We start from the raw sequence: 15,433 nt of genomic DNA on the forward strand, positions 1-15,433 counted from the left end.
CAGTGCCTTTTCTGTTCTCTGCCCATTTTATATGAATGAGGCACTTCCAGAGAGGCAGTGTTTGAACACAGGTCTCTTCATGTCGCCCATCCTTAATCCATTATATTTTATGTGTGTGTGTATGTATGTATATATGTGTCTATGTCTATGTATATGTGCATATATATGTATGTATATGTGTGTGTTATCTGTCTATCTTTAGTACTGATGAGGAAGGAACATATAAAAAACTAGGAAGGGACCCTTTAAAAACCTGGAGAAAATAAAAATGTCTTCTCCAAAAATTGTCTCCATTTCCATTGTTGGGAAAAGCCAGTTTTATAGATTGAACATCTGTTTGCATTGGACTTCATGAAAAGCCTTGTGATAGAGTTCTATATAGGTACATCTATATGTATATGTGTGTAAGTGTATGTGTGGACATGTATATACATATATGTGTGTGTGTGTGTGAAGATCAATATATAGGCAAGCCCATATATGTGTTCCTAGTAGGATTTAGACTTAAGAGACCACATAGACCAATCTCCCCATTTTTCAGATGAGTAAACTGAAGCCCAAAGAGGAGTAACTTATTCAAAACCACAAAGAACCAGAATTCAAACTTGGGTCATCTGAGTCCAAATCCAGGGTTCATTTCCCCATGAATTCTCTCATGACTTGGCTTGCCACATACATAGTCTGAAGAATGAAATGGTTGTTTTCTAAATATGTACAATTCCTGACCCACTCACGTCTTCTTATCTTGGATTATTCTTGCTTATGATTGATGGGGTGATTTCTCCAATCTTTCTCCAATCTACTGGAGGTCTTCCTTTGAATCTTGTAACATTTTATGCATTTTTGTTACACCACTTAGACTGGCCATCTTTCACCCTAGCTAAAGGACCAGCCTACCTCAATTCTACCATTAAAAATTTATCCTTTCTATTTGAACTGTCTTCCAGTCTTCTTTTTTTCTTTTTTTTTAAACAGAAACACTCCTGAGTGAGTTAAACCTGAAGCTATATGTAAGGATATGCATGTGAGTTAATTTATGCTATTCTTTTCTGTAGCACTTAGCTAAAAGCTTAGCTACCATTTATACAATGCTTTCAGCTTTGCATTATTATCTCTTTTTACAGTTGAAGAAACTGAGGCATAGAGTGGTTAATTGACTTGTCCAGGGTCTCATAGCTAATGAGTATTTGAGATAGGATTTAAATTCAAGTCTTGACTATCCACTATCTGCTTCAATAAAGCTTACTACCTAATTGGTGGTGGGAGTGTTGGGAAGGGATCAATGAAGAGGATTGAGGAAGAAGTAAGTCTGGAAATAGAGGTTTAGACTAGTTTGGGTTTTAAGCCAAAGGCTATGAGGCCTGAGGAGGAGAGAGAGAAGGTTTGGAATAATTTCCAAGTAAGCACGATAAGCAATCAATTAGGAAGAAATAAAAAGGACTTAGAATGAGGTTTTCTGGAAGTTGGACATTAATTGATAATTTACCTAGATAGCATACTTGTGTGATTTCTTCTAGTCCCATTCAGTTTCTAGACAGTCATCATTTGTATGCTGAGCCCTGGGAATAAAAACAAAGGGAAAAAAAGGCAAAACCCCCAAAAAACTCAAATCAACCAAAACCAGTTTTTTTGTCCTTTCAAGTGATCTACATACATTTTGATTCAGCAATTGAGTATAGATGGTGAACAGGAATGATCATGATTCAGAACTGGGGTTTGATAGGAGATGGGGGGGAGGGAAGTAGGGCAAGGGAGACAGGAGATTAGAGAGTTGATGACCGTATAGAGTTGAATTGGTTAACTTAAGGATGGGACTAGGGAAGTGGGAACAAAGTGGAGTCAGAAAATAATTGAGGAAAAGGAGAGTGAGTCATAGGGATATCTGGAGGACAGCAAATTAAATGAGGGAGTATTTGTAGGTGATGGTGAGATTCAGGGAACAAGGTTAGAAAAGGCATTTAAGTGGGAAAACATGTTGTAGGTAATAGTTTTTTTTTCTGAGCCTCACAATATGAAGGAAAAAAGTACATGAACTCAGTAAGAAAATAAAGCAGGAAAGGTAGACTAGCAGAGAAGGGAGCCTTGGAAAGGTTTTGAGTTGAGGAAGGTCTTGAACACCACACTTTGGATTCAACAAATTAACTGACCTTCAAACTTTCCATTCAGTGAGCTAAAATTTTTCTGCAGTGTTATTATGTCAGTAGAAAAAGTTTAATTTTCATTTGATTGTCTTTTCTACACTATAGTATATAATAACATTTATAGTGTCCTTTAAGATTTAGAAAGCACTAACCATTTATCTCATTTGAGCTTCAAGATAACCCTATGAGGTAGATGGAAATTTTCTTGGTTTTAATAGATGAGGAAAATGAAACTGAAAGATTAAATAACTTGCTTCATGTCATACAGCTAATAAGGGTCTGAGGCAGGATTTGAACTCAGGTTCAAATAAATATATACTATTACAGAGACAAATAAGTTAAATGTTTCTGTATATGTCACAAGTGCTTACTTTTTGACTTACTTAATTTTACTATTAAAAGTGATTGTGACCATTACAGTGGCAGGGTAGTGTAGTGGAGGTAATTCTTGATTGGCAGTCAGAGAACATGAGTTCAGATCCTGTCTCAAACATTTACTACACTTGCTACTCAAAATCTTGAACAAATCAATTAACCTCCTTGTAAACTTCTAAAAGTTATTCTAGCTTTAAGGTGAAATGAAAGCAGAAATATTAGCTGAAGGAGGGAAAAGAGAAACTGGCTAATTTTAGACTTTAGATTAGATTGGAGTTTTCAGCCTGCCAACCTAGATGCATTAATATTTTTTAAACAGGTAAAAAAAATGCCATGAAATACATTGTGTAAATACAAAATATCCAGAGGGAAATTAGAAATAACATCTCAGCTCCTAATTCCCTTGCCAGCATTTGAAAGGCAAGAAGCATATTGTAAAGAGGTTTCAATCCAGAAAAGAATTAAATTAACTTTGTGTTATAACCGAGAGAGGGACCAAAGAGTAACTCAAGAATAAATACACTTGAGAATTTTACATTGAATAAATTGGAGCAAATATCCATCATCCATGTTTATTTTTCTCATACTCTGCTACTAGGTTCTAGTAGTGACAGGGACTAGACAATCAATTTTTTGTTATTTTGAAGTCTCCTTGAGTGGGGCATGAGAGAGTTTATTTTCATTACATATATATGTATATACACACACACGTGCAAATTTATTTTTATTGTATATATATAATTGCATTGTATTATGTATACAATTTATTTTTATTATGTATACAAATGTTTGCAAAAAGTACCTCCTAAGAAGAAAAGATAATAGAATTTAGAAGTGGGGAGGGTATCAGAAATCTTACCCACCCCCCTCAACAACAACAACAATAATAATAATGTTGATGATGGTGATGATAATAGTTAATACTTTTATTGTTCTTTATGGTATGCCAAGTGCTTTATAAGTATCATCTCATTTTATTCTCACAACACAACCTTGTGAATAATTACTTACATATATTGTTATACTATATGTGTAATTGCTGTTAAATAACATAAAATATATTATGTCATAATATTAATGACATCAAAGAATTAAATGACATCAAATAATATGTAATATATATTAGAGAATTATTGGAATATATATAACAAATAGTATTTAAAATATATTTCTACTATTATATTTTCTTTTTTTCCCAGATGAGAAAACTAAGGTAGGTAGATTAAGTGGCTTGTCAAGGGTCACAGGCTTAATGAAGTTGGATTTGAACTCTGGTATTCATGACTCCAGGTCTGGTGCTGTCCTGTTGTGCCACCTGTCTCTTATGTCTCTTAAATAGCTTGCCCAAAATCACACAGGTGATAAGCACATAGCAGGATTTGAATCTGGTCCTGTAACTCTAAAGCCAATTACCACAAAGATAGTCCTGTTTGTTAAAAAGTTAACTTGAAGGGTTGGCTAGGTGGCACAGTGGATCGAGCACCAGCCCTGGAGTCAGGAGTACCTGAGTTCACATCGAGCCTCAGATACTTAATAATTACCTAGCTGTATGGCCTTGGGCAAGCCACTTAACCCCCATTTGACTTGAAAAAAAAAGTTAATTGAGACCCATGCACGCATCAAAGAAGCATTGTGGTATAGACTGGCTTTGATTTCAGTGGATCTTGAGTCAAATTTGATCTCTGTTCTTGAGTGAATTGACTTGCCTGGCCCTCATTTTTCCCTTCTTTAAAGGGAAGGGGGTTTTGAGTTTCTATCTAGCTTTCAATCTGTGGTTCTGTTCACCTAATGTTAGAAATGGAGGAAGGAGGGCCAGGTAAGTGGTGCAGTGTGTCCGACCCTGGACTGTGACCTTGAACAAGTCACCTAACCCCATTACTTTGCAAACTCCCCCCCCCCCAAAAAAAAATGGAAGAAGGAACTTTGAATAACACATCATCTTCATTTGGGCATCAGAAAAGAATGATCAACACCAGGGAGAGAATTGATTTAATTGTAGCAGACCTTGGCAGAAAATTGATTTATCCTTGCAGTTGATAATGATCTTTAATTTATACTATTTTCTCTCTCCCCTGTTATTTTGCCTTTTCTTATGCTTTCCTTTACTTCTCACATAACAACCTCTTATCAATCTACCTTCTTCCCTTCATCCAAATGCTCTCTCAGTAGGAACTTTGCTTGTGGTAGTGGGTTGAGTTAGATGCTCAAAGATTTTCTCCCCTAGTAATTTCCCATCCCTTTATCTCCCCCCCCCCCCCTTTTCCATCTAAGGGGGCTTGAAGGGAGAAGCAAGGAAGATGAATAGCAAAATGTTGGGACGGTGATGCTTACATTGAAAACTGTCTCGCCTTTCAAATTTTTGGTTTGATGTCTAGTTGTTGTTTTTTTTAGCTCAAATGAAAAAGGACCAGGCAACCACTTATTCCCCTTTCCCTACAGGGTTGGAGAGTAGTCGGGGGACACAGTCAAACGTAGAAAGAAGTATGGTTAGTGAGAGGCTGCTAAGAGAATTGAAATCTCCTCCCTAGTACCCCAGCCTAGGGTTAGTAACCAGTTACCCCTTTCATTTGCTCATGGTCTGCTCAGGCAAGATTATAAAATAACAGAGAAGTCAATGTTCACTCAAGTTGATATTTAGGGGAAAAAAATAGAGAAGAATTTTGTAGCAAAAATATTGGCTGAAGTTGCTATTTGGGAAAAAAGTAAAGTAGGGAATATGGAAAGAATTTTGAGGGCAAAATTTTGGAAAAGGTATGAATCTTCAGGTTAGTATATTGGGAAAGGGTCTGTGCTAGGGGAAATACATTTAAGTAATGGTTATGAGATTGAATTTAGCCATGTATTATGTTCCTAAAATGTTTCCATGAAAATGATAACAATACTTTCCAATGTGACTGTTCAATCTGACTACCTGTCATATTAATTTTGGGGGGGATTAGTGCTGCCCATCTAAAAAGAAACATTTACAGTCACAGATCTATTACTTTTCCTCATCATAATTGCCACTATTTTGCCTGTTTAATCTGATTTGTAACTTGTGATTGTTTTAGAATCTGGAATTTAATAAGCTCTTAATATATCCTTGTGGATTGATTCTCTGCTGTCAAAGTATTTAATGTGTACTAAATTGAATCTCACAGTAGACTGTTGGGGAGATAACCTCCCAATTAAAAGAATGGTAATGGATGGAAGGAGAAGCAAGTAGAGTTTACTTGTTGGAGCCATGTCCACTGGCAGAACCAGGAATGTATGTCATTTGTACAATCTGCCCCTTGTAGCAGATTTTTTTCTACTTTATTTATAATTTTCTTTTTCCTCTTCTATCAGGGCTGGAAGAAAGTACATCTGGGATAAGAACTTCACCCAATGAAGATGAAAACAGTAAAAAATTCATAAAAATGTGGTTTAGCCCTCGTAGCAAGAAGGTCAGATATGTCCTAAATAAAAGTTCAGTGCAGACTCGGCCGCAACCAGTTGAGAATGATCAGATTTATCAGTCTTTTGAATTTATTTCCTCTTCTCTTGAACAAGACTCTCCTCAGAAACCTAAAAAAGTAAGCAGAAAAACTAGAGAAAAGCAGAAAAAGAGAAGTTTAGCTGAAATTAATAAGAAATGGAATTTGGAGGAGGGTCAGACTTCCAGTGAGAAGGTCAAAGAAAAATCAGTCTCATTTTGTATCCAGCCTTCTACTCTCGAGACCCCAGAAGTAAATGGTGTAGATTTACTGAGTTATGCCTCTGTCATAGAGGCCAGTCCTGCAGAAAAGGCAAATGAGATCTGCCCATCCCTGTCCATGGAAGTAGAGTCTGTAGAAATCGACAGAGAGAGTGAGGTAGCATCAGCTCGTGTGGAATCTCTGGGTGAGAATAGTTTTACATCAGAACCATCGCTGCTTTTGAATGATGATGGAACCCATGAGAGACAGTCCCCTGATTCCTTTGCAGTGCCTGTTTCTAAAAGACCCAGAAGAAGAAGCCAGAGGAGAGCTGGAAGACCATCCATCTGTCAAGCTAGTCCCCTAGAGTCGTTTCCACCATCTAAAGAAAATGCCTCATCTCCCATATCCAAAAGTCGAGTCGATGACCCATTATTAACGGCAAGAATCAGTGATGTATTAAATGACTCTATTAACTTTTCCCCCTCAAAATCTTCTGGTAGTCCATCATCATCCATAATGAATAGCCCTTGTCAATCATGGATGGTGTCTAGTCCTTCTGCCGTGAAGATGTCTCCCACTAGCCCTATGACCATCAAGAGAAACCATAGAGGAGAGACTCCACTCCATATTGCTTCTATTAAGGTAAGCTTGCTGTAATGGATATCAGTTGAAATAAAAGTTTAAAATATATTTTTGGAATATCAATAATATCTCAGGAATGATGACTAATAAGATGATTCTGAACTTTAATGATTTCTCAAAACTGCAGAAGCGAAATTTATTGGGACTTTTCCTTATTCATCTGTATGTATGATGTTCATACTTTGTTCTTGAAGAAAATCATGGCAACTGGGAGGTGATGCCATGACTAGCCCATGAATTTGATTTCAGTGAGGGGGTGCTGTGCTAAGTCACCAGTCTCACTTTTTCCTCCAGAACCATCTGGGTTTAGTGGCCAGGATATGAATCTGAATGACTGGAGATGGCCCTGGATGAGAGGCAGTCAGGGTGAAGTCCCCAGGGTCACAGACACACAGCAAACACACTCAAACATACATGTGTATCTATGCATTGTTTTATATGTGTGTATGCATACATATATGATATGTAAATAACATGCATGTAACTATATAAATGTATGTATAGTACATAAATAATAGATAAATATATATTTATATATACTATATATATCAAAGTTTAAAAAAATTTTTAATGTCTTGTTTTTATACCAATACCTTCCCCTGATACAAAGAAAAATACTTAAGTAAAAACAGGTGACACAATGACTTTGACCTTATCTGCTTTCCACATTTGTGTTCCTCCCACTTCTCTCTTGAAAGGATGGTGATGTGTTTTATTATCAGTTGATAGGAACTGATATGGCTCATTACGGTTCATCAGAATTCAACTATCTTTTTAGTGGTGATCATATTTATGTGACTGTAGTGTTATTGTGTATATGATTTTTTTGTTTGTGCTTTCTACCCTTTGCTTGTCCCAATTCCTTGTACTCTTAGTTTTTGATGTACACTATATTCATATACCATGGTTTGTTCTGCTTCAGTTTTTTCTCTTTTATCTGGTTTTTTTGAGATTTTTTTTTTGTTACTATGTAGAGTGCTACTAAAACTTTTATAGGAGCTTATGGTATCCTATTATATTATTTTGCTGTTGTTCAGTCATTTTCAGTTGTATCTAATTCTTCATGATCCCATTTGGGGTTTTCTTGGCAAAGAGACTGGAGTGGTTTGCCATTTCCTTCTCCACCTCATTTTACAGATGAGGAAACCGAGGCAAACAAGGTTAAATGACTTGCTCAGGTCACCCAAACTCAGGTCATCCCAGGTAGGATTAGATTTGAATTCAGGCCTGACTCCAGACCTGGCATTTTTACTGCTGTGTCACCTAGCTGACTGAATCCCCTCACATTATGTATAGTATGGTATAGAATAGTATTGCATTGCATTGTTTTATATTTCATTATAAAAGTAGCAGAAAGATGCTCAAATGTAATCTCACTAACCCTGCATTTTTTTTAAGGTTATTTATGGAGGTAAAAGACAAAGGACTTGGAAATTTACTGGCCACTGGACCAGGGAGAACTCAAGATTTTGTTTGTATATATGTATATTCTCTCAACATAGCTTGAATCAATCAGCAAGCTTTTATTTCATGCTCATTCTGTACCAGACACTCTGCTATAAGCCTTTAGGTTAGGAAAGGAAAAATAAAAATGAGTTTCTGTCTCAAAGACCTGATGTTCTAATAGAAGAGACAGCATATATTGAAATCAATATACACATAATAAATACAAGATAGAAAGAAGGTTGCTGGGGTGGGGGGGGGGGGAGGTATACGTGTCTATTGAGTTACTGGTTTACTTTGTGATTCAACACAAAGTGAGATTAGACTTCTGCAGATGCCATTTAGGGTCCTTCAGCCCCCACCAGGCACTGCGGGAGCATGCTCTGTAGGAGAGAAGGTAGCAGCTGTCTTACGGATGTCCTTTGTGAGGTGGTAGTTTCGAGGGGGACAAGATCTTTGCATAAAGTTATCCTGTCTTCAGTTTAAGCCTTTGCAATTCATATTTTAGATCTTCTGTTTGAAAGATACTCATACTATCCTTTCATCATCTTTTAAAACGTGTATTAATTACTGTTCCAGTGTAGTTGTCCTTAATATGCTAGTATGTATTATTATAGTAATTTTCCTCTCAGAAGATTGATTTCACTAATGAAGCAAAGAGCATTGTTATTTAGTAATTAGTCATGGAAGGGATAACAACATGCTGTAGTTAGATCATTTGAAAGTTTCAAGGATAGGATTGCTTATTTCTAAAAAACAGAAAAAAAATTGTCCCTCTGAGTCTTTCATTAGACTGGCAGATTTAGCATCTTCCACAGCCGAGTTAGTTTGCTTAAACATTAACTTATCTGATCTCCCTCCCAGAAGTCTTCTACTGAGAAATGGGAGACCAGGTAGGATTTGTTTTCACATACAAATTGTTTCTCCTAGGTATGGCAAACCTAATTTGCATGAATACATAGCCTTTCCCAACAGGTTAATTTGTACTGTTCTTTGTTGAAAATGCTTCCTAGATATTAAGGAATTACTACCATCTCCTGTCCCTGTACCTCTGTATCCCCCCATCCTTGAAACTGTTGAGGAATCTTAAGTCCCTGAAATTGTTGAGGATATAGAGGAATATATATGTGTGTTTGTGTGCGTGTGTTGTGCATGCGTGCAAGTATATTTCAATTGTGTAAAAGAAATCTATGGATAATATATATGTGATTATCAGTTTAAAAATATATGCGTGAGGAATCATATAGAAACATCAGGATGTCAGAAGGTCTTAATGATCCAAAATGTAGTAAATGTGTTCATGAAAAGTTGTGTGGATAGAACTTCTGTAAATCAAATTTTATTTTCACTGCAGTAGGGAATATTACTACTTAAAGTTAGAGGAACCCCTATAGTGAGTTTATTTCCCCAAAGAAATTTCGTATATGTGAAAGGGCATACTTGTCATTTACCTAATGATAATAGGTCACATTTAATATCATGGTTTCTTCATAATTAATGGGTGAGGTAAGTTCTTACTTCACTTGAAGGACACGTGCAATAGTTTTTATGGTTCATATCATGGTGATGCCATGACAAGCATGTGAACTGGATTTAGAGTGAGGGGGGTGCTGTGCTAAGTTACCAGACTTATTTTCTCCGGAACCATCAGGGTCCAATGGCCTGATATGAATCAGGACAACTAGAGATGGCCCTGGATGTGAGGCAGTCAAGGTGAAGTGACTTGCTCAAGGTCACTCAGCTATTAGGAAACAAGTGTCTGATTCGAACTCCCATCCTCCTCCTGACTTGAAGGTCAGTACTCTATCCATTGTGTCACCTGATGTCTAAAGAAATGACTATCTATAGGGTCGCTGTGGCCAGAACAGTGGTCCTGGAGTCAGGTGGATCAGAGTTCAAATCTGACCTCACTAGCTGTGTGACCCTGGGCAAGTCACTCTGATTGTCTCCAAATGTCTACTACATACATGAAATAGTCACATTTTTGTGACTGTATAAATTATCTCATTGGACTCTGTTATTTTAGGAATGATGAAAATAGGACCCAGAAAAGATGAGTGGCTTGTCTAAATATTCCATATTTAGGGCCGCGTTTGGGACTGCGACTTAGGCTTTCTGAGCACAATCTTAGAATTGTTTGAAATTGTGTCAATCAACAAACACTTCTTAAGCACCTCCTTTAGGCCAGATAGTGGGGACTTGGTTGGAACCTGTAGCAGGAGAGTAAGCTCTGTCTGCTTATGCCACTGGTAGGCTTAGAGATTTGCCTTGACCTCTGACCAGTTCAATGACCTGTATGATCAGTGTGTTCCAGAGGCGGATTTAAAATTGGTTCTTCCTAACTCCAAGGCCTAGTCTATCCACTATGAAACACTGCCTCTCCAGAGTGAAGAAGACCCAAGTCTGGACAAAATATGCCTTCATGGAGTTTATGTTATTTGGAGGGAAATCCAGAAGGCAAAAATAGAAATATTGACTCTATTTAAATTTATTTTTTGAGGGTTTTTTTTTTTTTTTTGCAAGGCAATGGGATTAAGTAATTTGCCCAAGGTCACACAGCTAGGTAATTATTAAGTGTCTGAATCTGGATTTGAACTCAGGTCCTCTTGACTCTAGGACTCCATCCAATGCTCCATCTGATTGCCCTATTTGCTCTTTATTTAAAGGGATTTGAAAGGGACTTGGCCTTATTTACTTTCTGTTTCATCCAACATACTGTTCACCCTTTCATATAGCATGTGAATGGATAGATGGATCCTTTTGGTAGCCATAAAACAGAAATAACCTGGAGTTCTCTAATAGGTTTGAATATACTTGAGAGTTAGGATCAAGGATCTTCTCACTTGTCATTTCCATTTAGGAAATGTAAGCTTCCACTTGCAAAGTTTGAAGTTTATCATTGCTTTATGTGTGGAGGAACAGGTTTGTGGGTATTTCTAAAATAATTAGTATTAAAAGGGCCTAGGATTTAGTCAGTATGGGTACTTCCTTCAGCCACATAGCTTGTAGGCCTTTCCTTTCCTCAGTTGAGAATCTTTAAGGGGTTTTGTTGTTGTTCAGTCATTTTTGTTGTTGTTCAGTTTTGTCTGACCCTTTGTGACCCCTTGTGGAGTTTTCTTGGCAAAAATGCTGGTGTGGTTTCCTATTTCCTTCTCTAGATCCTTTGACAAATAAAGGAACTGGGACTGATGGGGTTGAGTGTGCCATTTTCTTCTCCAATTCAGTTGTAGAGATGAGGAAACTGAGGCAAATAGGGTAAAATGACTTGCTCAGGGCATTACCTACTAGCTGTGTCTGCTAGTAAGTGTCTGAGACCAGATTTGAACTCATGTGGGTGCATCTTCTTGACTGCAGGCCCAGCAAAAATCCACTTGAACACCTAGCTGCCCTTTCAAGGGTTAACTTCACCACTATAGATCATTACCTATTTACTAACATTCTAGTAACATGACTTTTTGGATTAAACTATGCTAGCCCTTAGACATCAAATAGAGAACTGGTCACAGACCATTTTCTCAAAATCTTTCTAACCTGGTAGAGGACTAATCATAGTGAATTAAAAGACGGTGATATTAATGGAAACTGTGTTCAAAAATTCAGTTTTAAAACTCTTAAATTAAAACAAAAAATTAAATTAGAAGCCAACCCCAAATTTTTCAAGACCATTTTTATATTTTTCCTGGTGGTTCCCATCTGTGACATATAATGTATATTGGATATTTTAAACATTATTATTATTTTTTTTTTGCAAGGCAGATGGGGTTAAGTGGCTTGCCCAAGGCCACACAGCTAGGTAATTATTAAATGTTTGAGACCGGATTTGAAGCCAAGTACTCCTGACTCCAGGGCCGGTGATTTATCCACTGCGCCACCTAGCCGCCCCTATTTTAAACATTATTTACATCATGCCTTGAGATATACATTATAAACATTTTAATGCTTGAAAACCTGTAATTATTGAAACAAATAAGCTTTTTCCTTTTCTGACTCTTTTATTGGATGGTTAATGTTTGTAGTTGTAGTGGAATATCTTAGATTGTAGTTTATTCAATCTAAATAATTCTTCTCATTGCCCTGGACAGCAGTTATTTTAATGTACTGCCAGTCAGGGTCCTTAGCACATGGACATCTCACTCTGAGCAGAGCTACAGACTTTATGAATGCAGACAGTTGAGAAGTAGCTGCCAAGCTAGCAGACATAGGGTAACTTGTGCTGTTTGGAGATGGGCTTGCTTTTGTACTCAGTCACTTTACCTAATCCTGAGTAATTGGAAGATCTGGCTTGCCTACTTCCAAACCTGGAGATTTGACTAGCAGACCCGGTCTATTAGAAGTTGACCATCTAGGACATCTCTGAACAAACAGCAGCCTGCAATTTTTTTTAACTTGCCTCCCAAATGAACTTAACTCTTGATAATTATTGCCCGAGCACCTGAATATTTGGCACTGTTTCTTCTTTGAACCTGGCCAACCAAGTGCAGAGCATGAAGTATAGTTGCAGCTGTTAACACACAAATAATTAATACAGATTGTGCATGCAAAGGGCATGAGATGGTGGATAGTGAGATAGATTTCTCAACTTTGGTCTTTCATTTATTGGAAGCAGTATAACAATACAGTACATTCCTGGATCAGGAATGAAGCTCTCTTTATTTTTTATTTGTTGCTCTTCAAAATTATTTTTTTGTTTGTACATCTTAAGTTTCAAACTGTCTCCCTCCCTCCCCCATCCCATGCTAGAGAAGGCTACCAATTGACACAGCCATTTGTAAAACCATATTATTTATCTCTTCTTCATCTGGAGGTAGATAGCATCTTCTTTCATAGGTCTTTTTGTAGTTGATTTGAGTATTTGTAATACTCATTTGGTTCGCAATTATTTTGCAAATAATATTGTTACATTTTCTTGATTCCGCTCATTTCACTCTTCATTTCATACAAGTCTTCCTATGTTTTTCTAAAATCAGCCAAGTCACTGTTTCTTAGAGCATGATAGTGTTCCATCATAATCATATATCAAGCAATGAAGCTTTCATGTTGGCTTGGTCACTTCAGTTAATTACTTTTTTCACTTAATAGAATTTTTTCTCAATTACATGTAAAAATAATTTTCAACATTCATTTTTTTAAATTTTTTTTTGAATTTTACAATTTTCCCCCTAATCTTGCCCCCACCCTACCACATAAGGCAGTCTGATAGTCTTTACATTGATCAAAATTGGATGTGTTGAGGGAGAAATCATATCTTTAAGGAAAAAATAAAATATAAGAGATAGCAAAATTACATAATAACTTTTTTTTTTTAATTAAAGGTAATAGTCTGGTTTTTGTTCAAACTTCACAATTTTTTCTCTGGATACATAGGGTATTCTCCATCACAGCTACCCCAAAATTGTCCCTGATTGTTGTACTGATGAAATGAGCGAGTCCATTAAGATTGGTCATTTAACCCCATCAACATTCATTTTCATAAGATTCTTAATTTCAGATTTTACTCTCTCCCTTTCCCAAGACAGCGAACAGGCTGATATAGGTTATACAATACACCATCACGTTAAATTTATTTCCAATTTAGTCATGTTGGGTCATTTAAAAGCATATATAGGGGGCAGCTAGGATAGAGCATCAGCCTTGGATTCAAGAGGACTTGTTCAAACGTGACCTCAGACACTTAATAATTACCTAGCTGTGTGACCTTGGACAAGTCACTTAAACCCATTGTCATGTTAAAAAATATGATGAATGCAGGTTCTTTTGGATATAGGTAGCCAAATATGAATCTGTGAGAAAAATTTCTGAGGTCAAGACTTCATTAATTAGGTATTTCAGTAATTTCTTAACAGCTCTCTATTTCCAGGTATTAGTTCTGTGATTTACTAAATAAAATTCAGATTATTTCATCTCCTCAAGCTACCTTCAGCTCAATTCAGAAATCATTTTAATAAGTAATTTTTAATTGTAATTTAATAATGTACATTTTCACTCTTCTCTCATTTTTTATCTCCAGGTCCTTCCTCCCAACCAAACTACCATCCCTAAAATACTGCTTTTTTCTTTCCCACCTTCCTGCTTTCTCCAAGCCTGAATTGCATTCCTTCCATCTCAGAGAATTGAAATTCTATTTTTATATAACCTAGCACAGACTCTCAGGAAATGCTTGTTGAGTTGGATTTTATTCCAAACCCAGGTCAGGTGCTGCCTCTTCCAGTGAAACCTTTCTTTACTCCTCTCAATTCCAATTGATCTCTAGCTCTTTTGAACTCTTGCCAAACAATGGACCTCATTTCAGCATTTATATGGTTTTATAATTAACTAATATATATATTAGATATTATTTTATACATTAGCTAATATTATATATTAGATATGTTTATTCTCTTCCACCAAAATGTAAACACCATGAGAGTAGGGACTTTGCCTTATTTACTTTCTGTTTCATCCAACATACTGTTCATCCTTTCATATAGCATGTGAATGGATAGAAGGATCCCTTTGGTAGCCATAAAACAGAAGTAACCTGGAGTTCTCTAATAGGTTTGAGTATTCTTGAGAGTTAGGATCAAGGATCTTCTCACTTGTCATTTCCATTTAGGAAATGTAAGCTTCCACTTAACAAACTAATGCAGATTAACAAGTTCTGGGGTTTCCCAGGGAGGATAAGCTTGCCAGATGTCTATATCCAAAGGATTTCTTAATCATTGCAAGTTGGAAGACAGCTCATAGTTGGCAAGGCCAGTCCTCTCCAGAAGTGGAAACATTCCCAATGAGTGACCATCTAGACTGAAGAAGGGCTCTAGTGAGAAAAGGCTCCGTGCCTCCCAAGGTAGCTCATTGTACTTTGGTATAGTAGGTCTTTCCATAAATCAGGTACAAATTTGCCTCTTTCTACTACTCATTTCTTTTCTTCTTGTTCTCTGAGCCCAGAAAAGTAAGTTTAAATAAGTTTTCTATCTGGGAACCCTTTTCATATATTTGAATTTAATCTGTCAATCAGTAAACATTTATTAAGCTCCTAGGATAAGTCAGATACTAAGATTGTATTAAGGGTACTACTTACTTAGTTCTAAGAACTAGGGAAGTAAAAAGAGGCAAAAGAGAATCTCTGCCTTAAATTTTTGGAACTTATTATTCAATTGTATCGAAATGTTTTTGACTTCATATAGGATTTTCTTG

At 36.6% G+C, this 15,433-nt stretch overlaps 1 protein-coding gene across 2 annotated transcripts in view; it reads left to right on the forward strand.

Moving 5' to 3' along the window:
- BARD1 (BRCA1 associated RING domain 1) overlaps positions 1-15,433 on the forward strand; it is a 140,590-nt gene that overhangs the window by 37,596 nt on the left and 87,561 nt on the right. The window contains exons 1-2 of one of the 2 annotated variants that reach the window (XM_074191442.1): positions 1,003-1,024; positions 5,844-6,817. In XM_074191442.1, coding sequence (XP_074047543.1) covers positions 5,915-6,817 — 903 coding nt within the window. In that variant the 5' untranslated portion in view covers positions 1,003-1,024; positions 5,844-5,914. Of the gene's footprint in view, positions 1-1,002; positions 1,025-5,843; positions 6,818-15,433 lie in introns of those variants that run through there. The other variant, XM_074191441.1, reaches the window with a different exon arrangement.

Source organism: Macrotis lagotis, chromosome 6 (assembly GCF_037893015.1).
Source record: "Macrotis lagotis isolate mMagLag1 chromosome 6, bilby.v1.9.chrom.fasta, whole genome shotgun sequence".
NCBI lineage: Eukaryota > Metazoa > Chordata > Mammalia > Peramelemorphia > Peramelidae > Macrotis > Macrotis lagotis.